Source organism: Aphelocoma coerulescens, chromosome 13, assembly GCF_041296385.1.
Source record: "Aphelocoma coerulescens isolate FSJ_1873_10779 chromosome 13, UR_Acoe_1.0, whole genome shotgun sequence".
NCBI classification, from domain to species: Eukaryota; Metazoa; Chordata; class Aves; order Passeriformes; family Corvidae; genus Aphelocoma; species Aphelocoma coerulescens.
Genome location: NC_091027.1, coordinates 4,026,131 through 4,054,039, shown reverse-complemented (window position 1 = coordinate 4,054,039; position 27,909 = coordinate 4,026,131). Strand labels below are relative to the sequence as shown.

At 41.7% G+C, this 27,909-nt stretch overlaps 1 protein-coding gene across 3 annotated transcripts in view; it reads right to left on the bottom strand.

Annotated features, from left to right (window-relative positions):
- The window catches only part of RNF145 (ring finger protein 145), a 46,641-nt gene extending 20,926 nt beyond the window's left edge, over positions 1-25,715 (bottom strand). Inside the window, exons 1-3 of one of the 3 annotated variants that reach the window (XM_069028825.1) lie at positions 25,477-25,715; positions 16,126-16,339; positions 7,355-7,463 (exon numbers count right to left, since the gene is read on the bottom strand). In XM_069028825.1, the coding sequence (XP_068884926.1) occupies positions 7,355-7,463; positions 16,126-16,309 (293 nt within the window). In that variant the 5' untranslated portion in view covers positions 16,310-16,339; positions 25,477-25,715. Of the gene's footprint in view, positions 1-7,354; positions 7,464-16,125; positions 16,340-24,773; positions 24,792-25,195; positions 25,214-25,476 lie in introns of those variants that run through there. The other 2 variants (XM_069028826.1, XM_069028827.1) reach the window with 2 other exon arrangements.
- Positions 25,716-27,909: the final 2,194 nt, after the last annotated feature.

Genomic DNA, 27,909 nt, shown 5'->3' with positions numbered 1-27,909 from the left:
GTAATCCTTGAGGCAAAGGGTTTTTTTGGTTTTTTTTTTATTTACATCATATGGACCAGCAGAAAGCACTTTCTGAAAGCATCAACAACAAAAACAGGATAATCCGTCAGTTACGAAAGGGAAAAAAAAAGTAACAGCACTTGCAAAATGCTGAAGATGGCTTTTTGTCTTAGCAAAATCATGCTCCATCTCATTTTGGGTGAAAACACTGGCTATCCCTAAGCTGCTGGAAGGAAAGCAGTGAAGACATCAAATTTCTTCTATATTTGTTAGGAAACAGGTTACAAAATCATCCAGGATACCAAGTACAGCAAGATGACCTTACACAATTTAGCCAAGAAACACGAACAAAGCTGCACTTACAGTTGCTTCTTCAACACCAAAACGTGCTTGGAGATGACCCAAATTTCTCTGAGCTACATTTCTTGCTGTTGTCTGATTCAGTCATCTGCACAGAGGTCTGCACTTGGCTGAATTCTCTAAGTAACTCTCAATTATAATTGAGTTTTAGGCCCACCAGCTTGGAGAAGCAATGTTTTAAGATCTCCTAAATTTTTTAAACAGTATTTGTATATGATGTCTGAATGAGGAAAGTGAAAGCAATGATTCTCTTATTACCAGTACAAACACAAGGATCTTTTGGCACAGACACCAATCAGAAGATGCCTCGAACAGCTGCAGTGCCATACAAGATGCTGAAAAAAGCAAGTGCCTGCACTCAATTTTGATCAATTAAAGCTGTATTAATCTGCAGCTTTTACACTTGAGGATTGTTCACTTTACTGCAGCAATGTAAGAAAACAAGAATGCCAGAATCATTATTTACTAGTTAATGAAATGACTGAAACTACATTACTTTGGAAAATTAGGATTTAAGGAAAAAAGCTTAGATCAGACTGCCTGCTGCTCATCCTGCAGATGCATTCCCAGCCTCATTTAATCCAACTGCTGGCCTGTTAACAGGTACCCATGGACAGCCATGACTAAATTGCCCTACAAAGGTAAAGGGATACCGAGTGTCACATGTGATCATTTTTTTGTTACTGAAATACAAAAACGTCTTCCATTACTAAAAATACGCTTCCTAATTGACTCACATAAGGCACAGTGGTTATCTGACCTGACTGACTCATATTGCTGACATTTAGTTTGGCTGATTAATCTCCACTGTCAACATCAAACACACTCTCCTAGGTTTCTAATGTCTACAGACAACCTTAAAATTAAGTGTATTTTAAGTTCATCCATAAGAAGTAATTCAGTCTCCTGCTCCCTGCCTTCTCATTTTAAGCTCTGCGAGGCTCAACACACTTGGGATACAATCATAATAAAACTGCAAAACATGCAATAAGGTAATGATGTAGACTCCAGTTTTAGCATTAAGAGTGTGTTTAATTGCATCACTTCTATTCTGCATAACTGCACCACTTGTTTTCCCAAGTTGCTTTTTGCTGGAAATGGGTAAAAGAAATGCGATCCTTTTAAGCAAAACATTTGTGCTACTACATGTAAAACAAAACCAGCGTCCACCTTCCTTTCAGGAGCAGCAGGACTGTGGTAAATTAATTTAGTTCACTGAATTCTTTTAATTCTGCATTCTTTTGTCTGAGTAGTTTTCCTTAGCATGAGTAGCTGAAGCTGCTGGAGTCTTCAGCCACAAGCTGCAAGCTCCCACCTAGGAAAGCTGAACTTATCTTGAACTTCTGCTCCGTTACATGAAGGGGGGCCCTGAGACCAGTGTGAACTCTGGCCCACAGCAGAAGCTGCAACCCAGATAAAAGCAGCCATCACCCACCTGGAGACAGAGAAAGAATCCAACAGGGAACAAGAAGACCCTGGATTACCCACCACTGGACCAAGGGGTGTGTGAAGAATGGTGCATTGACTCTAAGGGTACAAACACCAGGGATTTGTGTGTTCTGGATCCCTGGCTGGAGGCAACCAGCTCAAGCTGCTCCTATTGCTGTGCCACTCCATTATTAAACTAATTTTTCTTGGAATTGGAAACTGCTGCAGGAAACCAGACAGGATCTCAGACCACTTTCACAACTTGTCATCTCCAAATATCCAAGTGTTGGCATCGGGTGAGTTCACCAGGTACCTCTGGAGCAGGAGGCATTGAAGGGTGAGTGTTAAAATTCCCCAAGCAGATTTGGAGGAAGTCCTGCAGTGGGTTTGAGTCCCTCTCAGTAGCAGGGTGTATTCGAGTCCCTCCCCTACTGCAGCCCACTTAGGGCTGCACAGCCTGATCAGCGTAATGTGCACACAGAAAGGGGATTCAAGTTCCACACATAAAAATGGGGTTTGAGTCCCTCATAGCAATGGGAAATATAATCCTTTGGATACAAACTGTTGGCCAAATCTGAGGCTAAGATTGGATCCAGCTGCACCTACACTGCTCTCTGAACCTCTGAACCTCATGACTCCACAGGAGGGTCTCCCTGACAGACTTTTTTGCTGCTTTTTCTTTATTCTTTCTGGTAAAACAGAAACTCGGCGTAGAAAAGGGGATGCCCTTGGCCAAGGTATTGCAAAATTGGGAATAGATTTATGGTACAGCTCAATTATCTAAAAAGCACACAGTGGCCTTGTGCCAGGAGCAATGGCCATATATTACTAGGACAGCTGGTGGGGGCCCCAGGAAATTTGGCCACTACATGGAACTTTCAATCAATTAAGACTCACTTATTTATGACACTGCTTAGAGGATAAAAGCCCTGGACAAATGCATTACTGTTTTAGGAAAAGAAAATTGGATACACCAGTCTCATGTCAAACGAGGGGTGAGTAACCAGCCAGCTAATGAATGATGGCACTATGAAGAACTGATACTCTGAAGAGATGAAGTGGGACAGCTCACTCACCACTCTTGGTGCTGTTAACCCAGATGACCACAGCTGCATGGCTAAGTACAAAATCGATGAACAATTCAGTGTGGTATGAAGTTAACAAGACTAAAGAGGAGCTAATTCACATAGGTTGTTAGGGGCTGGGTGACCAAACCTCTGTAAAACCCAAAGAAAGAGCTCACATTTTTTGTTGTGTATTGGATACAGCTCATGATCCAGCTTTAATAAAGAGAACCAGCAAGACCAAAGTTGATGGCCCCAGTGCTACTCTTGTTTAACATTCAATTCCAGCTGCTGTGTGCGGTTGGACATCTGGATTTCAAATAAACAGAATCTATGTTAATGTGACCTGTGAAAAAAATTAACTCAATACCAACCACTGTCTTACTGCCCAGCACAATGAGCTTAGTTACCACCCCTCTACCGGTAAGGGAGGAGTTGATCCCACAGATTTCTGAAATCAGCACTGGCTTTTTAGCTGATTTCAAGCATGACTGTAGATAAATCTATGGCAGCCACAATCATAAGAGAAGGGGAAGGCTGTATCTTACACATTGAAATTTAAAAAAAAAAAAAAATGGGCTAATGCGATTGATTTTGAGAAGGAATTCCAGCTGTGGTGGTAACCAGCCAATTTCCCATATAACCCCAGACTAATAAGGCCACAGCTTTTGTCTGAACAATATGCACCACATCAGAATACACCACAGACCCAATCCCTGTGTTAGAATTGACTCGTGATGCAACTGCTCTCTATCCACTAGAGCTCAGTATGGGCCCAAAAAAACAGTATCAAATGGCAGAATGTTGATGGGCATGTTGTAGGAGAACAACAGAGATTTATTTGTGAAAGTAAAACCATCAAAGCTCAATACATTTGTTTTGACACTGAACAAAACGCCTGTCACTTGAAATACATTCCAAAGGTACCCCTGAAACTGTACTTGCCTATGTTGGAAAGGGATGTGTTTGTGTAAGAACTCTTTGTAATCTTTTGTTTGTAAATAACATCACTGTAGGGACAAATAATCACTCCATTACTTCTAACTGTGGAAGCACTGTGGGATGCAATTTTAATTATTCAGCTCCTATTACATCCAATCAATGGTTACAGTCCAATTATACTTAAGCTAAAATTTACTACCTATCCCCATCAGAATGAATCCTGCACTGGTGAAGAAGCTACTAAAACCTGATGACCCATATCAACTGCTGGAACATGTCCAAAACAATGGACAAAAAATTCTAGTCACCATTCAGTGCAGAAGAGATGTGTCATGTCACGGAAAGAGTGAAGAGGGAGGCACAACACTGATGGTGGAAAACTCTCTTTGGGTGGTCACCAAGAGCAACAGGAATCTATATTCAGATATCCATCCAGTGGTAACCTTGTTTGCTCTGTTTACATTGTGCCTGTTGCTTGTAATAACACTGTGAGACTAAGAGTTGTATTTAAAGACTTCGTGAGTTCCTTCCTTCTTACTGAAAGACTTCACGAGTTCCTTCTGACATCCTAGCAGGGATGCTTAATAAAAAAAGCAGGACTGTAGTAAATGAAGTTTAGTTAGCTGCATCCTTTTAACTGTACACTTCCATCTGAGTGGCTTTGCTTAGCAAAAGTAGCTAAAGCTGCTGGAGTTTTAGGCCACGAGCTCCAAACTCTCACCAGCTCCAAGCTCCCACCTAGAAAAGTCAAACATGTCTTGAACTTCTGCTCCGTTACATGAAGGAGGGCCCTGAGACCAGGGTGAACTGGAAGATAAGGAGGCCACAACTCAGCAGAAGCTGCAACCCAGCCAGATAAAAGCTGCCAACACCCACCTGGAGACAGAGAAAGAATCCAAGAGGGAACAAGAAGCTCCCAGACCAAAACCCACCAATGGACCAAGGGGCATGTGCAAAGCACATGAAGAGTGGATGAGGGACAGATGCATTGACTCTAAGGGTACAAACACCAGGGATTTGTGTGCTTTGGGTCCCTGGCTGGAGGCACCCAGCTCAAGCTGTTCCTATTGCTGTGCCATTCACTTATTAAACTAATTTTTCCTGAAATTGGAGACTGCTGCAGGAAACCTAAGGCAAAGAAATTTCATTAAATTGGATTGTGGGTTTTTAAAGCTGACTTCTCTTTTTTCCATAAACAGATGGTATGTTATTTCCACCCAAATTGCCAGGTTAGCATGCTACATACAAATGTAGCATCTTCTGGGGTGCTCCAAGTACTCACAAATGTTACCTAAACCATCTCTTCACATTAAGGTAACTCTCAGTTCTGTAGGCAAGGAAACAAACATTTAAGAAATTTAAGAAATTAAGTGACTTGTCAAGGTCATATAAACCTGCAAGTCTGAAGTCAGAGCTTAACTATAAAATTCAGATGATCTTATTCCCAGACTCGAAGATGAACTACAAGCTATTTCTGGGGTGGAAAAAAAGCACTGAAAGCTGAAGTCTTTCAACAGCTCAGAATTTCCAGGACACTGCAGAGTCACAAGTGCCAGATGATTCTGGTCTTGTTCTATAATTTGCACTAACCAAACTGGCCTCAATATAAGACCTTTTCATCAGTCTTAAATAGCATCCCAACTGGTAGTGCATGCAACCAAGTCCCTGGAAGTTTTCAGCTCTAAGCAGAATTACTAACAAAAAACACTGAAAAACAGTTTGCACATGTGACTACTGTATGTCTTGTTATGATCAGGCTGCTAAATAGAAACATCAGTTGGAACTGGATAGCTTTGGCAATAAGAGGAACAGCTCTGCCAACAGATATGTCTGTCACACTTTACTGTTTTCAATATGAAAACTAAAGGGATTCAAAAATTCTTTTGTAAGGCTAATTCACATATGATTCCCTGATTGTATAAAGGCTTCAGCTGAGAGCCCCTTGCACTGTGCTTCCTTCCAAACCAAATCAGCCTTATGTCTAGGGAATGGGTAAGCTCACTCAGAAGTGTCAGCAGCTACATTTGCCTTGCAAAATACCTTGGGAACATTGCTGGACTATTTGAATCCATGACATCTTTTAATTAATATATTTTTTGTGCTAGTTGATGCAAGACTTAATTAAAGTCTTTATTAACTCACTCCAGGAGCACCAAAGAGAGAAAGCTTAGTTAGGAACACACCTAACAGTCCAAGCAATAGGTACTGAACATGTTACAATGAAGCCTATAAAGTCTCAAACCTCACAAAGACCAGAAGTCAGAATTCCTATTACATAGAAACACAAACAAGGTATTCAAAGCAATCACAGTGCTATACCTCAACGTATTCAACTAAATTCGTAACATCTCCCTTTCTTTTAAAAAATTTAAAGACCTGGAGTGGCATAACCACCTCCAGCTGTAAATGTTCTGGACCAAAGCCTTGTGTCTGATGGGCATTTGTTACCAGCTTTATTATTTAAACACAAGTTCTTAAATAATGTTTAGGATGCCTTTTCTAATAAATAAGCCTTTAATCCTGTAAGAAACACCCACAAACTCCATCTATAACAACTGAGGACTCCCCTGAGGAATGACAAATAAACACTTTTTTCCTTCCTACTGAGGCAAGAAGAGGCTATAACTCCTCTCTTGTACACTCATCCTTTTCAGGAAATCACTAACTGCAGCTCTGACAGCCACAACAGCGACATGTCAAGTCATCACAAAACCTTCATTAACACTCCCCTGAACTACAACATATCAAGAAAGACATTCCAGCAAATGCTCTGGAACAACAATTTTGATGCAGAAATAACAAAACTATCACTTCCATTAAATCAATTGAAAGCACATTTTTAAATGTTTCCCATCAGCAGGCACCAAAATAAGTCAGGCTTAAATCCATGTTTTCAAAACTTCCTGTACAAAGCCTTTAATGTGATGGCAGTGTCTTTGGTTCCAATTAAACATCGTGTCAGTATGAAAGTTTACAATGGCTTTCAACAGATGTAGCGGGGACCAAACAAAGATGGTTGATTTTGTCTTGTTTGACTCAGTTCTCCAGCCTCTCGCTCTGCATTTTAGATCCAAAACACCTGCTTCCATTGTACATTTAAATTTGTGTAATACATATTAAGAATAAATTCCACTACTACTTTGCTTTTCCTGGATCCAGATCCCTATTTGCTCTCTCACCCGAGGTGCCAGGAAACTAAAAGTAACATCCTGTATGCTGTGTAAAACACCCCAGTGCTGAAAGCATTTTAGCTGAGCCACTGCATCAGAGGCCACATTTAGTCTTGTGGTAAGTGCTTTCTCTCCTTAGATTAGGGGACATTACACTCCCCAGACAAGTAGCTCAAAATTCTTGCTCTGTTTTCAATGACTTAAAAGAACTACTTGACTGCATATTTAATTCTGTAAACTTTTCCAAAGACAAAGAACAGCAAGATATATTTAGGTGTCTGACATAAAAAAAAGGCATTCACAAAACCACTTACAGAAGATATTAACAAAATAACAGTTATTTTTCAAATTTCCAAACCAAGCTGACAAAATTAATCCATTTATTCTTACCTGGAAATTTGGTGCCCAGCATAAAGCAGCAGTGCAGTCAAAAAGTACAGGTAAAGCTGAACCAGGTGTTGCCTTGGTAAAGTTAGGAGCACAACACTTAAGATGTAACCTGTAACAAAAAGTTGATATTTAAAAAAATACTATCTAACACCAAATTAAAGTAACACTTGGCATGTTAAGAATTTAAGATGGGGACACATAGGCTGTACTCCATATTAAAGCACACTCCAGCTATCAGGGTTGCATAAATCAAGGACAGGACCTGACACAGCCTAGGATTTGCAGATATTTATCCCAGCAGTTCCTGCATGTCTCATAAGCATTTAGTGAGGCTGTTGAAAATGACCCAATGCAGATCCAGCTTTACTCAAGACCAGGGCCTGGCTGCTCAGCAGCCTCTCCAACAAGCAGAACACTGATCCTTATTTTCATAAGGATCTCACTCAGATACCCAAATAAAGCAGTACTTTGAAGTCCACCTCATAATTGGGCTGTACATGTCCATACTCCTTTCCAGACAGGCTGCGGGTCAAAAACCCAGCACACGGTGCCCTTACTAATATTTATTTCCAGGCTCTCTCTCCATCACTGCAGTGCACTTGTGCTCTCTCTGAAGGTCAGCTCAAGTGCCTGGCACTGAAATCCATTTAGGAAAACAACCCAGCAACAGCCAACAACTCCCCTGAAGCTAAGAACAAAACGCTACAGAAGAACTTATCCTGACCCTAACAGCCACACCAGTCATGTCACATTTAAAGTTTCATACATCTATTCAGCAACATGAGGCACAGTCTTTTTAGCTGAGTTAATTTATATTTTGAGCTTTTTAAATATATTTAATAATGCAACTCTAGATTAAGCACTCATAAGCAGTGGCACAACCAGGTACTATAGAACAGCTCGGGAACACAGCATGTTCCAATATTTGAAAAAGATACTATTTCAGAGTCAGTATTTGTGTAGAAGTATTTAATGGCTGCTTAATATCTGCCATGTTCAATAAGCCACCTCTGTAAAATTCTACCAAGAGTTTGGTCTTCAAAAAGGTATCTTGCAATATCCTCCTAGAAAAGGCACCAGACCCACAGGATGCCAAGCAGAGAGAGATCAATGCAGATAAGACAGATGATAGGATCAATGACAGACAGACAAAGCCTATTTGCTTACCTTTTTAAAATACCAGTATATCATTTATGTATTTAGCATTAAAGATAATGTTTCAATTATCTTTATGAAGCAGATGTGACAAGTTGCACATTTGTCTCAGGATGTGCTTTTTAAAAGGCTAAAAATAACCAATAGTTTCTTTTACTAGAAATCAAGTGTCAGACAAGTCAGTAATTCTGGACAGTATCACTTTGACCAGAGGGCTGGAGCACCTCCCCTGGGAGGACAGGCTGGGGGAGTTGGGGCTGTTCAGCCTGGAGAACAGAATCATTTTTATTGTGAGCTTTTTTAAAGGGGTCTGAAATACAGCACTCCATCAGTTTCCTTCTAGCAACTGTTTTACACAGAATGACTTGCACAGCACATCAGATGTTCTACACCATCAGTTTTCTTCACAAACACCTGTATTTTATGGAATTCCTCTTCTCTGTTCACCACCTTCCTTCTACCAAACACACAAATGACAAGGGCAGGAACTCCTCAGCAGTCTCTATGAAGACATTTAATTACCTTGCACCACACCACAGCCTCATGAGCCAGCTCGAGCTCTCAAACCCTCTGCAGACATTCTTACATCTCATCTCTGCTGCCTTCACCCCTTTCCCTGGATTCCTTCATGAGGGACAATTCTCCCTGAGGAACAACCCACAACCATTTATCATTCCAGCACGTGAGTCAAATCTTTCCAAACCTTTCCTTCTCACTAGCCTGTGACTCACCTTCAGGTAGAGAACTAAATGGAGTTTATTATGCAGTCTTTTATTCCTCTATTACCCTATAAATAGTCTTAGAATACCTGTTCACTGCATCTGTATTTAAGCTCTGTCATCTTTATCACAAGAAAGTCTGCTCCTTGGCCACGTGATGATGTACCTGAGCAATGGTAGGATCATTTCTGTAAAAGTAACATATTTTAGAGGCCAGTAACTACCCTCTAAAAAAGATGATGGAAGGATTTTAGATATCACTGAAATTCATTCTTCTTCTCTACAGGATCACAACTTCAATCAAAATACTTAGGATCCTTCAGGATACAATGAAGGAGTGGAAAAAAAATAAAAGGCTAAATTAAAAGATTTAGAAAGTACTGTCACTGTGCCTTCTTACCAGCCAGCAGGCCTTCACACTGCACAGATGCTCAGAACTGCAGGGAAGCAGCACAAGACAGCCAAGGTTACTGCAGAAGCTTCAGCAATGAACACTCCACTGCTCAGGAGTTTGGGCTGGAATGTAAATGTTCACTTTGAAGTAGCCATTTGGTTTAATTGTTATACTTTGAAGAGGGGGAGAGCAACAGACATTTAAAGTAGTTCCCATTCACTCTTATTTACAATTTCCTCTTGTGACTTGGTAAGAGGGAGATTTCAACACACTTCATACTGCAATATTTGCATTTTTGCTGCAGAGGCCCTATTCCCAAAGTGGTACCAACCTCATTTTTATCAACAAAGCCTCTGCCAAATTAAAAAAAAAAAAAAGCCAAAAAATTCTTTACCAACCCATCTGATTGCAGAAAAAAAGGAAGATAAGCTCAAATTAAGACATATTTGCAGTAATATTCTATTCCCTTTGTTCTCATGCAGACAAATGATGTCATTAGTGTATGGTATAAATAAGATTCCACTTCAAAAAAAAAAATAAAAAAAGACCAGGAAATGAAATTTCTCACAGCAGCTTTCTCATCTAAATCATTACATTCTGTTTTCATTTGCACCTCCTCTGCCAGAAGAAAACATGATGCTGAGAACATACATCCCTTTGGAGAGTCCCCACACACAAGAACTTACAGTTTGAGAAAGTCATCTTACTGGGTAACCTTTGAGCAGGGGTTAACAATAACTAACACTCACTTCCATCCAAATGGAGTTTCTGAGCTCTGTGTCAGCAGTGAGCACTCCCCTCCCTCGATTTAGGCCATGCTATTTTTGCTCTTGGGACTTGGTGCATTGTCCCTTTTGACTCACCACGTGCATTTCTGTATAAAGCAAGCAGCAGGCTCAGGAAAGGCCAATTCCTGGCCCAGTAAAGGAATGGCTCTAACGTATGTTAAAAACAAATAAACAAACAAAAAAGATAAAGAAAAGACAGAATAATCTTGCCTGAATACAGTCACTGTGCCCTAGTGCTGCAACACCAAGAAAGAGACTTGCACCTTTATGCTCCCAGCTGTAAGGAGCATTACAGAAGACTCATTCTGCCAACCTTAAAAATACACTAATCCCCCACTCAGCTCCTATTCAGGAGCACAAGGAAACAGAGAACTTCTACTGCCTCTCAGGCAAGATGGTGCAGATTTAGGCCCCACTGGAGAAAAGAAACTGTGAAAATCATACTGAGCAGAAAAGCAAAGTTGAACGCTGCTAGACAAGAACACACATATTAACCAGTTCATGACCTCATTTACAACCTGTTGATTCAGCTTGATGAAAACCTCTGGCTGTGCAATGCTCATTGTTCAGAGAGCAGCAGCTCACAGACTGCCTTTCAGCAATCTCTCCATTTGTGCACCACCAAGGTGTTCCCAGCTTCTCACACCAGAATTACCTCTTTGCCGACTCAGGTGTCTGAGGTTTATTGACTGCACACAATGGAGGCTTCTGGAACACGATCAAAGTCACAACTCGTCCTCTTTATGGAGCACTTTAGTGCTCATTTGCATGATTACAGATCCCTTGTGTCCATTTCATATTATTACTCACAGTTTCCTGCATGTTTACTCTAAAACTGAGAACTCCGCACATCAAAGAGTTCGTAACATTTCTTAATAAGGCCACACCAACTCTTGGAGTGCCAGAAAGTAAGAGCACAATTGCTTGGCTTCTACCAGGAAATTAACTTAGGGAGCCCTACTTTTCCATTTTCCCATATCCTGTAAGGGTAAAGGGTCCATGACTTGCAAAGCAACTTGCTGGGAAGCAGCAAGTCATGAGCCACAGACTCCATCCCAACACCCAACTCTCCTGCCTCAAAGAGGGATCAGTGCACTCCGAGTTAGTCATTCCAGCCAAATCCTTGACTGTCCTCATTTCAGTTTATTCAGACAAATATCTGGCCACAACATGCAAGTATCAATAAAACAGGACACACTTCTGAAAGCCTGCATTTGAGATGGCAGAAGTATTACAGAAACAACTGGCACCTTTATTTTCAGTGTGTCTAATTCTCAGGGTAAGCAATCACCAGACTGGTCACACTGCAATTTTCTTAGAGATTTCATAAATTGTCAGTCTAAATCATCTATCTCAAGAGTGGATAGTTTTTAAAAAATATACTTTTATATACCTGCCCTCCAGAAAATGCTGGAAAATTAGTTCAAAACTGAGAAAGCACACATCTAAACATACTTTCATATAAGGAAAGTGGTATTTATTTAGTCATTGCACAAGACAACTGTGAACAGAGACCAGAAATCCTGTTATCAACATCTGCACATCTCTGTGAAAATAATGCCAACAAAACAATTTATTCATTACTGGGGTACTGCCATCAACAGCTGTTTCTTGAATTTTTAAATGCATAACAGATTGGGCACTCTAAGTATAAATAATCCAAGAAACTGAGTTCTTTACGGAGATTTGCAGTATTATCTGAACAAATAAAATGGACTTTTGATTCTAGTTCTGCCATATGATTCAGAGGCTCTTTCTAAATCATCAAGACAAGCTGCCATTCTGTCAAGAGAGTAGTACTCAGAATTAAAAATTTTAAGCACCTCCTTTCAAAAAGGCAGCTAGTGGTTCCTTTTATTTAAAAAAAAAAGTGGTGATGTGGGTTTCCAAAAACAGATACCAGCTTTATACAGAAAAGTTACCTGAAAGTATCCATATGCTGAGAAAGCTGCTTAGTAAAAGCCTACAACATGAAGGGAGCAGTAGTCTTGTGTCAGAAAATGAAAAAAGGGTGTGCTGGATTTTGAGCATGGCACTCACTCTACCTCCTCCTGTGTCCTACCAACTGCAGCATACACTGCATTTTATCCAAAAAGAGAATGAGAAGACGTTACAAATAATTATTTTAAGGAATACAGACCAAGTCCATGTCATCAAATTGCACTTGATTAAAAATAGCTACAGTTTAAAATTAAATAGTAACACTCAGAAAATAGTTCTACTACCCATTTATCTAAGTGCTGCTCTCAGGAGAGAGACAGAAGACATGGGGCTGCAGAGCCAGAGATGCTGAATCTAAGCAGGACCTCATTTTTATATGCATTAACTGTATTTACACATTTAAATCATGCATCTTTTTCTCAAAATTTTAGGAAATTTGTTTCTGTAACGAACCAACTCGTTTCTTCTCACACTGAAGCTTCACTTGGCATTTCTTACTGTGTTTGTACCAGAGTACAGTATCCTTCCTCTTAAAAGGCAACACAAAAAAAAGAAATCTAAATAAAAGATCTTCTACGTAAAGCACAAGAGCTTAAAGAAATGTGGGCAGACCAAAGCATGCAATCAGCACACAAGGGCAGGAAGTCCAGCAGGTTTCTCCTCCCTCAAGCCCCCCTCATAAAAGCAGCATTCGTAACAAGCAGCTCACACCTAGGAACTGATGTGACCAAGAGATTAAAATATTAACCACACAGTTCAAGAAACTGTCATTACAAACAGGGTTGTGAAAGATGACACACCTTTCACCTATTCCAAATATTTAAATACTTTTCCCCCCCTGAAAATTTCTATCTTTTGTAATGACAAAGAATATAGTTTAAGATAGAAAACTGCTCTATTTTTACTTCTGAGTAAGAAAACCCTGTGTTTAGTGCAATTCTGTGCCTCATCCATGACAGTGACTTAAATTCCAAGCCTGACTCTGATTATAGACTAAGCTCATGACTCTTTCCATCCAGCTCAGAGTATTTACCAGTTAGCACAAACAGCATTGTTTTGCCCTTCTTCACAGGAGGAAATTATGTGGTTTCAACTGTTTTCCACCTTCTTCATCAAAAGAACACAAAAAGAAGCGTCTGCTTTCTCAGAGCTCCTCTACAGTGCAGAAGAAAACAGAGAAGTCTGGCAGTAAGTGCTAATCTACCCTACACAGAGGTTTCACCAATTCTAACCAGAAATTTATCTCTGCTGTTTGCATTGCTCTGTGCATATTTAGTTAAATTTCATGCAGGTGAACTTGTGGTTGAGTGGTTATCAGGATTGAATATTTTCCTTTGCTCAAGCAGATAAGGGCTGTTTCATGGAAAGATACGAAAAGGAAAAGTTGTTTCAAAGAACAAATTGCATTTCAGAAGCTTTTATTACACTCTCAGTACTGCTAACTGGAATGGGAGTCACACTGGAACACACATCATTTCACTTGTACATTTAAACAGAAAAGACACTCCTGGTAACTCCCAGTTCTGAGCAAATTTCCAACACTGTCTCTTTAGTTCCAGGAAACAGTTCACAATATAAAGACTGCTAGAGTTTATTAATTTTTAGGGCTCTCTAATCAAATTGTTCCTTGAGCATCTGCCCAAGATAGATGCACCCAATTTCCTCAGCTGCTGGAAGCACTTATATAGCACTATATATAGCACCACAAGATACTGTCTTGTAGAAGAAATTCAGTGATTGATTGATATTGCAAAGCTGCCACTGAATTTGCTGATAGTGTTTCCTAACTGCAAATATGACAGAGGATTTTTTTCCTAAATAAAGCAGATTAGTATGTTGAAACACATCCCCAGTGAATTGTTAAATTATATGCTGGCAGTTAATTTCCCCCTATATGTCTTCAAAGAAGCTTAATTCCCCAGACTGGTGGAAAAGGATTTTGTTTTCCTTACAAATCCAATTTATATATTTTTATACATCATCTTAATTAATGTTATACTGTAAAGTGATGCAACTAAATCTATATAAAATGTCATGGAGGCATGTAAATTGATTTAGCCCAGCTTTACCCTGACACAACTTAAAAAACCCTCAACAACCAAGGAAATGAAACACAGCAACTTTATTTGCAAAGTACTAGCAATGTTTTCTCACTAAAAATTGCCTGAAAATCTTTTAAAACGACCAACTTGTTTGACAATTTAGAAGCTCTTCTTGCTCAGCAACTACGAGTTGGAGAAATAAAAGGGCATACAGTCAATGTCATAAAAGCAAGAAGTAAAAGAACTGCTGAGTGATTGTGCACCAGCACAAAAGCACCCCTTGTACAAGGAGCACAAAGTCAGATTCCACTGGTTTAGTACCAAAATAGCATCCAGGTGGGAAATTCTTTGGTAACAATACCCACCCTCTCCGTAGCACTTTTTATTGGTGTATCCCAACACACTTCAGCAGGGACAAGATCATCAAATGCCTATAAAGAGGGGCTTTGCCACATCTGGAAATTACCCACTGCCATCTCGAAAACAGACTCCACAACTGTTAGCTCTGCATTAGAACCTGATCTGATCAAGTTATTCCTAAAAGCTTTGTGTGTGCACACAAATGCATGAGAAGGCCAGCTGCAGGTACTGGCCACCACCGTCCTGAGTCACATTCACCAGCAGCAAACATGTCCTCTCCCACAGACAAAGGAAAGGGGAACTGTGACACCAATGTTTTGTACTGCAAGTACATTGTCATCCCAGCACAAGTATTGTGGAGCTGTAACAAAGAAAGCTGCATGCATTTTTAGTGCAGTAAATGATTTCCAGACAACAGACATGTGATACATTTAAAAAAGGGAAGCCTTATGCCAACATTTATGCAGTCAGGATTAAAGTCAGGACATGCTCCATCAAAAGCCCACAGTTTTCTAACTACTTAAGTAAAGTGTGTTTCCTTTAGCTGACTGCAGTGCATCTTTATCTTCCAAAAGCATCTACAAGGAAGAAATGCTACAGAGTGGGAAAATTAGATGCTAGCCCTTTCTCTCCAAGCTAGGCAGTGCTCAGGCAGATGCTTGCAAGAGATCAACCTCAACAGCCCGAATCCAATCCCTAATTTACCCCATGTGCAGATGAATCACATTCTCACCTGGAGAGCAGGTCCCAGAACACCAAGCCTTTCATCTCCTAAAAACAGACATCTAGCATTCCAGAGCTAGACTTGCAGGCCAAGGTTCACACCTCAGCTGCCTGAGCTGAGTTAGTAATTTTGTCCATTTATCTGCAACACAAGGACTGGTTACTTGCTCGAATCCACTCACAGCACAGAGATGGTTCATAAGGGTGTAAACTGAAGGGCCAAATCTGTGCAGCAATGAAAACTAAACTTCTGGTGCTATGGTTAGTCCAAACCCAGCCACCTTTTCCCTAGTCTCTTGTTTAATGTTAAGTTTCTATACTTCTTGTCTGCACCACATTTCACAGCTGCTTCATCATCAGTCAGACACGGGCCAAAGTCACTGTGTTCCTCCTTCAGGACATCAATTGTGTTTCCAAACACCAGGTTTACTTGTAAAGGCTGAATAACAACAATCAGTAAAAACCCTGGGTAGGATTTCTTCGCTGTTAACATAAACTGTCCCTTAGGCAGAGCTGTAATGAATGCATTATTGTGTTATTCTTTGTAATCATTATATTAACATGCCATTACCAAATTCCTAAAATTCTTTTAGCAAGCCAAAGGGCATTTAGTCGAGTAGTGTTTTCTCTTGAAGAGATCCATACTTACCCACATAATGCATATTAAGGGCCAAGTACTTGTACTGGAAGAGAGGGTTGTTGTGCAGGCTACTTCTTTGGATCTGCTGGAAGAATGAGCTGACATCCCATCTGTACAAGACATCCAACAGCATGATGCTGGGGACCCTTAGGGCCACGTTTAATACTGCCTCCAACTTCTCCTTTGCAGCCATTCTCTTCCCTTTCTGTGAATTGGCAGCAGACTGTAAATAGCACAAGAGAGAGAAGAGTAATCAGATCAATCCCACTGTACAAACAGCCATTAGGCTTTGTGATCATATGAATGGGGCTTCCTGTGTGGCCACAAACGACTGAATGAATCAACTGAGTTAAACTCAAATCCAGACAGGACAGCTTCTATTTTGGCTATATAAAGGTCAATTTGCTAGCAGTTTTTCCATGGTGACACTGTAAAATGGGGGGAGGGCAGGTTAATGACATGAAAATGGTCCAAGGGTGTGCACCGTTCTTATTTACACTCATTTAGCATCCAAGATCTCAGCCGAAAGACCCCAGTGTAGTAGGTACTACACAAACATTTACATGATCTGCATTAGAATGCAAATACTCTGTAAGCTTTAGAAACCAAACACCAACAAAATTCAGACACTACATCCATTTAGCTTAGCACTATTTCTACACCTCTCAAATTAAATAATCACCAATTAAGACAGTTCTTTAAATATTTGGGATTCACTTCCTCAATGCAAATTGCAATAAATAATTTTCAAATACCTAAGCTTTAAAAAAATCATTTACAGCCTTCATTAACCCCTACAAATTTATCTATTTATGGAATTTGAGGGCTGTGTGTTTTGAAGATTAGGACCAATAATACAACCATTCTACTCATTTCCATGTAATTCACAAGGAATCATTCAAACAAAAGACCATATCCTCACTCCTGAATACTAGAAGGTAATTCAATTTTGGAGTTTGCCATCAGATAAGATGGATGATGCATAACAATGAAGAGCCTTTTTTTTAAAAAACAGCTGGTCCACAACAGCATCTCAAAAGTCATCAACAGAACCATTTTAAAGAGCAAAAGGATCAGTTTGACATCCTGTCAGCTAAGACTGACAGTTGTTCCTAAATAAAATGTGCTGGTTTTACCATTCACCACCTGCCCATCCCTTGAACGTGATTCACTGTAGGCTGCATTAGAGAACTGCACTTGAAGATGGGGATGATCCAGCAAGTTTTTATCCACAAGAAGCCACTCAAAGTAAAATCACCTGCAGCACAATCAGCCCCCCAATGAGGTCAGATTTAAGAAAAGGCTCCCAATCCCAATTATTAGGGGGACAATTGAAAAGAACTGCACCCTAAGCAAAAAAATGGAAAAACCTGCACTTGAACTGCACTTTATTTTAAAATTTTAAAATTTATTTAAATCTTAAAATAAAAACTTTATTTTATAAAGTTTTACAGGACTTTATTCATATTGTCCTTGTGTAAGTTATAGAAGTTTTTGCAGCTGTGCAAGTTTTATACCTCAAGCCAACACAGAAGTCCAGCATGAAGTGAAACCATGCAAATATATATTAAGAAAAAAAAACCAACCCAAATAACCAAAAAAACCCAAGACCTCTCACCTGCACAAAAGCCTTGTGTGAGGTTTTATTTGTGTTGCCATGGCCTAGATGACACTGCAAACTCTTCATGTCACACCTTCAGCCACGCTCACACTTCTCAAGGCATGACGACATAAAATTAATTCAGCTCAAGAAGTCAGGACACATCAAAACTGAGATGTGGCTCAATAAACCACAGGTTGCAAGGCTGTTGCTTGCCATTGTCTAGCCCACAGTCTGATTGTTCAAGTTTTGTATATGCTGGCATTTTTTACAGAGCTCTTGCAACTGCTCTACAAACCCCAAGGGGAGCACATCCTTCCCCTCACACAGGAAGCACCTTCCAACCACATCGGGCACCCCACACAACACCAGCATTTCACAGAGCTGCCCAAACCAAATTAAAAGGTCGGCCAGAAGACTACAAATATTTAGAATGAACAACCAAAACTACCACCCAAGCAGCTACTACAGAATCAGAGCATTCAACATTTTGTGTGAAAAAAAGACGGAGTTTAAAGGGATGGTATTGTACAAACAGAAGTCAGGAGTTGCACGGATTGTATTCAGAGTTACAAAAAATAGCAGCTTAAACAATTCATTTCAAAATATTTTAAATGTCCCAGAATTTTCAAAAATCTATGGGTTTGTCAAGTTCATAAATTTAATTAGAACTCTGAAGTTAGGCTGCCTCCTGGTTTTTCACTACGTTCCTTCTCCAAGTAGATCAGGATGTGGGGATAGGGATGAGCAGGGACTGACAGGTTTTCATTCTGTCATAAAAATAGCCATGCAAAGTGACAACAAGTGCCTGATACCAAATTACATTCTCAAAACTGTCAAACCTTTTTCAGTCATCAACAACAGCCAAACATGTATGACAAGAAGGTAACTTTCACTTGAACTTTCGCTTTCCTTAATTACTCCAAAAACAGAATTCCACGGACAACTTCTCTTAATACTGAAACTTGAGAGTCAGCACATCCAAATTAAGCTGAAAAATTCTACCTCCCAAACTCACGCACACATACTTGAGACACAGCAAACTAAAAAGTGCAGCATTTAGATTATCTAAGAGAACAATTAAATTTCAAATGCTGCTAAAACAAAAGCAAAACTAACTTTGAAAACCACATCGTGTCGCAACAGAAGTCCTGTGAGGAGCAGCCACAGCAACTCCACAGCATCTTCTGTCCCTGACTGACAAAAACACCCAATACTAATAAGAAACCCTTTAAAATTAACTCCACTAGAAATGCGGATGTGTTAAATAAAGCCTCAGTTGTAATGGCTGCCAAGTTCTGACAGAACGAAATAGAGGCAGGCAAAGTCCACTGCTCTAAGCTCATTATATTGTAAAGAGCTCTCACAATACATTATTTTGATTGGTGTAAAAACAAACAAAAAAACAACCACAACATTAAAACGTTTAGATAAATGATGATGACAAGAGTTGCTGCATGCTCAGGCATTAGAAAAAAAAAAAAAAAAAATAGGTCATTTGTTGTACAAAGCCAAAAAACGGACTGGGGAGCCATTTGTTTGCGTTTCAAAATTTTTTTCCCATGATTTCAAACATCTCAGTGTTCCAAATTAGAGTAAGAAAAGGAACAGTCTCAGGAAGATTGTCATGGTTTAACCCCAGCTGGGAGTTAATATCACACAGCCACTCGCTCACCATCACCCCTCCCAGTAGCATGGAGAAGAAAACTGAAAAAAAGGTAAAAACCTTTGGTTGAAATAAGAGCACTTTAATAAATAAAATAGGACAGACTACTGATAATGATAATAACAGTGGTGAAAGGCAGATAACAACAAGAAAAAAAAAACAGGCAAAGAGAGGACTAAAACCCAGGAGAAACCAGTGCCACAATGCAGTTGCTCACCACCCACTCACTGATGCCCATCCAGTCCCTGAGCAGCAGTCGGTGTTTCCCAGCCAATTCCCCCCCGTTTCCACACTGGCCATGAGGTTCTGTGGCATGGAACATCCCTTTGCCCAGCTCCCCCAGCTCCTTGTGCACCTGCTCACCGTCAGAGCACAGGAAACTGAAAAGTCCTTGATTTAGAGTAAGCACTGCTTGGCACCAGCTAAACCATTGGTGTGCCACCAATGTTATTCTCGTACTAAATCCAAACCACAGCACTGCACCAGCTACTAGGAATAAAATTAACTCAATCCCAGCAAAAGCCAAGACCAAGAACTTCAGATTTCACATCTTAAGCTGTGCTATTTGGCCAAAACAACCTTTTAAAAAATTCCCATTATAACTGATTGTTCATGGAACATAAAACAAAAATGAACAATCCATAACAATTATATCTCAAAAACCCCTCCTTCACCTGGCACACCCATTTTGTCAAAAGCGTATTCTTGGTTAGCCCTAAAGACGACAGCAGTGTTGGCAAAAATCAATTAAAAAAAAAAAAAAGAGAGACAAAAAGACTCCTTCAAGCTTGTCCCAGCTCATTCCATCAGCAGAACAGACCATCTTGAGTGTGATCGCTTAGCACATAACCTCTCTCAGATAACACACATTTTCCCTTTCACAGAATTTTCTTTCTGAAGTTTTGCCACAACATAAAATTTTGCCATTTCAGCTGAAGCTGTGAATTCTGCCACTTAAACCTGTGTAACTGTTGCTTCTGCACCAACATAAATATAACTCTATCACATCACAGGCAGCAAATATGCCCTGGTGAAGCAGTACAAGAGGCCACAAAAATCTACATCCATTTATCCAAACAGGTACAAAATTACACTAACAGAGAAGAGTTTGTACATTTAGGGAAGCATTAATAATAAAATTACTTAATACTTACAGAAATAAACTGGAGTATTTGCAAATATAAATTATTCCAAGATTACTGCCACCAAAATTCACTATAGAAAGTAATTCCAGGCAAGATCAGAACCTTAGAACCAGACTTGATCCTGCATCATTCAGTCTCACATCTGTGAACAAGATGCTCATTCTGCTACAGCATCACAACCTAAAATACTTGGCAAGATTGACTAAAATCCAAAAGAGACAGTTTCAACTTCTGCTCCTCACATCTATGAAATTCTAGTTACTCTGGATACATCTGTTAACAAGCACATTCTGGCCTGCAGTTTAGTTTCTACATTAAATTATTTTTCAGTAATACATTCTGAAACTAAAAATATCACCAGGAAAACCTTTTGTTTTTCTGCGAGGGAAACTCTGCTAGACAGACTTAGAGGAGGAAAAAAAATTTAAAACATAAACCCAAACAAAATACAAAATATACAACTCCTATGTGTAGCTATAGAAAAGTTCAGTGTCACAGTTCAACAACTAAAATTAGACCCATCAGCTGGGTTATACCAACTCACTCCCTTTTTTATACTTGTCCTGATTTGGGGAGCAAAAAGAATTTTAATTACAGAAGAATCCCATTCTTCAAAGACTCAGATCTTTATATCATCAGTTTGGGAGGGAGAGAACAAAGAGAAGCAAAGGGAAGGAACAGGACGAAAAGGTTTATCAAATATGCACTGAGAAAAGAATCTCCCTGTGTGATTTCTGTAGGAAAAAAAAACAAAAACAAACCCAGAACTCAGAGTACGTGAGTCACCAATCCATCAAAAGGGCTCTTTCCCTGGCAGACAGTGACAAGGAAAGGAAAAGACTGTCTTGCTCCCATACAATTTAAACTGGCTAACAAGGACAGCAATCAAAGATTTCTGCTGAGAAGGCCAGATCCAGCGAGATACCAAGAGCAGGAATAAAGCCCTGGAACACTGCAGACGTGCACAGCAACACCATCACTGGCAGCCAGTCACTGCTCCCAGTAATGCTCAGTGCTTCTAGATCACTGGAGCAGTTCAGAAATTTCAAATGATAACTAGAGAGTATTTAGCCTTCAATTTAAAGGTTCAGAGAGTCAGTCAGCAAACAGACAGCTCGATCTTGCTGTGTAAGCAGTTAACAAGAACAAACAACATCTTTTTTCTCCTTATTTTTTTTCCCTTTTTCCCATCTGGTCTAACAGTATGGACTGCTATACAGCTGCTGCAGTGGTGTGCCTGGAGAACCGGTATTTCTGCCTAGAAAACAGAGTAATTCCTACATTCCTACTCATCCAAGACTCATTCAGTTGTGAACTGTGGCACAGCTAAGGTTAACCATTCCAAACAAATACAGCACGTATTTTGCAAAAGCAAATGTTACTGCAAAATAAATTAGGTCAAACTCTTCTCTGTTCACAGGGACTTCAGTGAACATGAATTCACATTAAAGGCATATTTAAAATGGACAAAAGCAATGATGGAAGATTAGTTGCAGAGAACAAAAAAAAAACAAACCTACGTTTCCAACTTTCATTAATTCTAGCAAGTTTTATATGAGGGGAAAGAAAACCAATCCAAGAAATGAAGATACGTATCACAGAGCTGTGAAGATTAAGTTTTCTTTAAAGATTTGTTCCTCTAGTACATTTATACACTATGAACAGTTTCAGCCCACTCTCAATTATATAGCAAGTGCATTATATTATTTATAGGCAGCCTGTAAAACATCCTGTGGCTTTTATTTTTCATAATGAACAGGTAAGACAAAGGAACTGAACTCAGGGACTAACACATGTTAACAAAGGTTAACAAATCCACCAGGTATGCAGCAAAATGCTTCCTTCTGTGGATTCCTATGGGATCCATGCTCTGCCTGCACACAATCGGTTCTAATCCAGTCACACTAAGAAGGGCTGCTTGGTTTTGAGATTGCAGCTGAAAGACAGTAAGCTAATTCATTAAAATTAAAATATAATTAATAATATCTTTAATTAAAATCTTCAGAAGAAAATCTAGACTGACTCAACAAACTAAACTGCTCCGAGGTCCTTTCTGGCTCCCCTGTTTCTCGACAGGTTTGGTTTATTAACCAGTTATTCAGCACTTTTTTTTTGCCATCACAGCCGTGTTTGCAAGCCCACACCTACAAGCCTGCCTAAGCACATTTGTATCAGCACATTCTGAGAAAATCTGGGCAGCAATCCCAAAGCGCCTCTGCAGAGGAGAGAATACCCAGAGGACCTGCACACCGAGCATTAATGAGAGCCTGAGATGATGCAGTGACATCCCACCCCAGAGAGCAGGATCACAGGAACACCAGGCACACAGGCAAAGCTGCCATGCCCCATCAACCTCACAAAAAAAACCCCTGCGACCAAAATGTGTTACCAGGATGAAGCCACACGACGGAATGAAATGTATCTCATCCTTCACAGTTGCTCAGACAGTTTTTAGCCATTTCAGACACAGCCTATGTTTAGAACCGGCAATGCCAATAACTAGTTACCAGACTGGTAAGAAGTTAAAATAGAAAATAAGACTTTCAAGATTTCTCTAGGTCAGCACTGATAAAGTTTCCATCGCTGCTGCTGCCTTATCTGTTTTCTGAATCGTGTAAATAAAGCTCCAGGCCTGTGAAATAGGCAGCTCGGCTTCCTGCAGCACCAGACTTGCCTGACAGAAATATCAAACGCATGGTGGAAATACCCAAAAAAGTTCCCTTTAAAACATGCTCAAACGCAAGATATGCAACCAAAGAATTCTTCCAGAAAAACTCCTCAAGATGAAGTACCCACTTCTGAGTGTTCCTCCCAAATACGAGACTAATTACAGAGCAGCAGGGCCTCTCTGAAATGAGGGCAGGGAAATGGGCACTAATGCCTGAATCACACCGAGGACTGGACTTGAATATACACTTAAAAAGCAAAATGATGGTGAACTGTCCACTCTAACCACATCAAACACTGCCAGGTGTATTTGGAGCTAAAAACGGATTCAGAAGAGTAAATCACCACATGGGTTCCAGAAGAGGGGAAGAGGAACCATCTGCACTGTTTGAAGAGGAGGAAACCGACCCAAGTTTAGCAAGCAGCTCGGAGAAGGTTTGTGCGAGTGCAACACCGAACACCAAGCAGGCTCGGAGCATGCCAGGACACACCCATTCGCTCAGAGCTCCCTGGCATGATGCGCCTTTCTGCATCTGCACCAAGGGCTCCAGCTGCCGGACCGGACGGAGATACCGATCTCTTCCCATCCTCTCCCAAAGGAAGGAATTCCCCAGTATGCTCAGTTCATGTCTCCGTCAGAATCCAGTGGCTCTAACATCAGTAGCCCCTCAAGACTGATTTAAAGAAAGTGGATCCTTGTTTTTGATGAGCAGTAGTTTTATATTACCCTGCAAGATTTTTGATTATCGTTCCATGTAATGGTGGTCGCAAAGACAACCATTTCCTAATGCTAATGAGTTTAGCTATTAATTAAATCCTTTAGTGATACTATGACTCGAAAACCAGAGCGGATTACCAGAGTTATTAAAGATAACTAGAAACAAAAAAGATACAGTTTCTCATGCACATTTCCCCTTCCTATTTAAGATAACCGGCAAAAAAAAAAGCCAAGGTTACAGATAAACCAAAGTCACGGGTGAAATAGCTTAGAGCGCCCACCTAAACAAAACAATTTTTTCCATATTTAAATCTATCTTCATTAACCTACAAGATTGATCAAAAAGTAATTAGTAATTATTTCCTTCCTCTCCTCCCAAGTTTTATCTCTACGGACACATTACAAACCCTAACCGAAATATATATAAAAGTATCCAAGACTGAAACACAAGTTAACAGAAACTCTTGTATTAAAAACTGCATAAGAAATGAATACCGCAACACCTACAGATTTAAAAAAAAAAAAGTATTCTGAATGAGATCACAAATGGCTAATATTTATGAGGCAAACATATTACACAAATCTCGTTTTTCTTTGGTATATTTTGCCCATAGTTTCTAATATTCTCCTTCATTTGCTGATACTTGCGTGCATTGCACACAAAAAAAATTCACGTTTTTTTCACTTTATTCCCCCAATCACATTAATTATGCACCAGGTCCCACACACACACCCCCCCCCCAAAAAGGCAGCACAACCAGAAGGTAAGAATCCCTCTAAGAGCTCCATCTGTCACAAGTGTACTTGGTACACAGAACTACTCCCGAGCACAGAAGAAAAATGAAAATTCTCATCACAAACCTTATTTTAAAAGGCTACAGAAGGTCTCATAAAACCGACTGACATGACATAAGTAGGGAAGATGGCAAGAGCCCTGTTCTCCACGCCACGGGCAGGCTGCTCCTTACATAAGCATGACCATATGCTCCAGGGCCCGTCTCCAGGAGAGGTGCCCGGCTCCGCTCCGTGTCTCAGCCGTGACGGCACCGGGCCGGGGGATGCACAGCCGGCTGCGGGCACCGGAGGGCACAGCCCGACCCCGGGCAGGACGGGCAGCCCCGCAGCCCCCCGGCCAAGAGAGCGGCTCTGTCAGGGCTGCAGCAACCCGCAGCTCACCCCCGGGGCCAGCACGGGCAGGCGCCGGCCGTGCGCACCGCGACCCCCCGCTACCCCACTCCCCAACAGGACACTTATTCCCTGCCCAGCGCAACTCCCGCGCTCACCGCCGGCGCCGCGGACCGCCCCGCGCATCCTGCCCAGCCCCGCTGAACTCCAGTAACCCCGGCGGCTCCCGGCGCCGGCGGAGGAGGGGAGCGGGGAGGGGAAGGGGGGCGGAGGGCGGGGAGGAGCGGCGCGGGGGCTGCGCGCAGGGAAGGCCGGGGAGCCCCGGCACCGGCGCGGATACGCGCTGGAGCGGCGGGGGCGCGGAGGGGCGCGGGAGCGGCGGGCGGGGGGCGCCGCGGGGACGCGCGCGTGTGCCTCAGGTGGCGCGTGCGGGAATCACCTGAACCCGCGGGGTCGCCGCCGCCGCCTCCTCCTCCTCCTCCTCCTCCTTCTTCTCCTCCTCTCGCTGCCCGGTGGCGCGGCGGAGGCTCCGCGCTTCTCACACCGACGGCGGCGGCGGTTCGATGCCCGGCGGCAGAGCGGCTCCTCGAGGCACCATGGCCGCGCCGCGCCGCCTCAGGGCGCCGCCGACACCCCGCGGCCCCGCGGACGGGCGGCCATGGCCCCGCTGCCTGCGCGCGCGCGCCGCCCCGCTCCGCGCATGCGCGCGCCCCGCCCGCGGCACCGCCCCGCCCGCGGAGCGGCTCCTCCGCCCCCCCCCCGGGCAGGTTCGGGGCGGGGGTGGAGGCGGTGGGGCAGCGTTTTGGGTGGAAAGCGCCGGGAATTGGGCTGGAGAGCGCTCCCCGGCGGGAGCGGGCTCTGTCCGTAACGCCGGGACCCTTTCGCCCGCCCACAGCCCCGAAAAGGCAGAGGTTGAGGTTTAAATTCCGATGGCAGCGCGGGGGTTTGGGTCCTCTCGGGACGTGCGGACTTGCCAGGGCAGCTGCGGGTCGGGAAGATGACTCAGAAAAGTCGGTCAGCAAAATTTGAGGTAGTGTCTGAGCAGATGTTTAAAAGGCAGCCCTGCTATTTTAATAATACTCCTTCCTGGCCTTGTGGAACACGAAGTGCTGTATTACTTTCGAATACTAAGGCTGACGCTGTTTTTTCCAGTGTTGTACTGCAGAACTTCCAGTCACCTTCGTTGTGAGTTCAACCAGACCATCACCAGATATTCTGTATTACTGCATTGTCATTTTTCAGCTGGAGACCTGACCTAGGGGCTGCTCCCTCACAGCACAGCCCAGCACAGTATAGTTTCACACTTTTTAGCTCACAGCCCTTGCATGAAAAGTCTCACCAATATTTACTCATCCTCTTAAGGGTTGCATGGCCAAGCCCTAGAACACATTCCTAAGTGCTACGGAAAAATTATGACACAAAGGAAGCAATGTTTTTTACCGTAGTATTTTAAAAAAAGTACAAAGCCACATTGTCTGGAACATGAAAAAAAACCTTTGCTGCGGTGAGGAATGAGGGAATACACTGAACTGGAAAATCCTGTAGTTCACAGGGGTTGAGCTGGCCAACTTAATAATTGCGTTTTTCCTTCCATCTCTAATGAGAACTGGAGCATTCACAGACATAGGTATTAACAATACCTCAACATAGAGTCTTTAACTCTGTGAAGCAGAGATACTAAAATAAGGGGTTTCGGCATCTGTCTGCATTGTGCTTTGCAAAATTACTTTGAGTACCTGAAGGTGTTCAAAACACCAGAAGAAAAAAGGTAGTTTGAACATGTTCATCCTCAGGTGGTGCATTTGGTGTTCACACTGGGCCAGTCTTCTCAACTCCAGTCACTCCAGAATGCAGCAGGAAGGAGATCGAATGGCACAACTGACAGGAGTCTCTCAAACTTTTTCAGGTACCATGGAGCGGCCCAGCACCATTTTTCATAAGCTTCAGATTTTAATACAATTTAAATAAAAATAACAGACTTTTTAATTGAAGAATATTTAGTTTGAAGCCATCAGTTCATGCAAGGATTCCTATGTTCAGTAACTCTTCTCTCTAGAAAGAACAAACCTGCAGGCCCAGCCAAGCAAAGGACATCCCCATGTGATTATTACTCATAAGCACTCCATGCTCTGGTCAGGCTGAGGAGGTTCACAGAGCCCCTTCTGCACAGAGCTTCTCTGACCTGCTCAGTGTCTCCTCTTAGCAGTTGCTTTCCTCTTTTTGTCATTTAACAAGTCCCTGCATCGCAAGTGTTTGCAGCTCTTGTGTTACGTATCTGTTTATTAATCATGCCACTATCACCTAATCCTTTTGTTGTACCTGGGGTAAACACTGCTCCAAACTGCAGAGAATATGGGAAAACAGCTTCACCAGTCTCCAGCCACCCCATTTTTCTGGCTCAGCCCACTCACAACTGCATCCCTGTTCCACACTTGCCAGTACCCCACTTCTTATCACAGGGAATATAAACCAGCTGTCATATCAGGCGTAAGAATTTCAGCTCCATTTCTAGGGGCTGCTTGTCTACTCATGCCATACATGGGAAAAAAATATCATGAGTCACTTCTTTCCTTTTCTTTGTGGGATTGGTTCAGTGCTGACTGAGGTTGGGGTGATCTCTAAGTCCTACCTCTGCAGTGCTGCTTGGGAGAGAAAAGACAGCAAGCAGCAGTGAGAGACAAATACGTATTCACAGCTGTAGAGAGCAACATGTATTTGTAAGAGCTGGAATGGAAATATCCATTATTATTTTAGAAGTAATTATATTGTGAAAGTATTGTAAAGTTCTCGCTTCAGTTTGCAAGCAAACAGTAGGAACTGAACCCCACATTTATTTCATTCTATCCTCTCTCAGCATTTAACTCTGAAAATG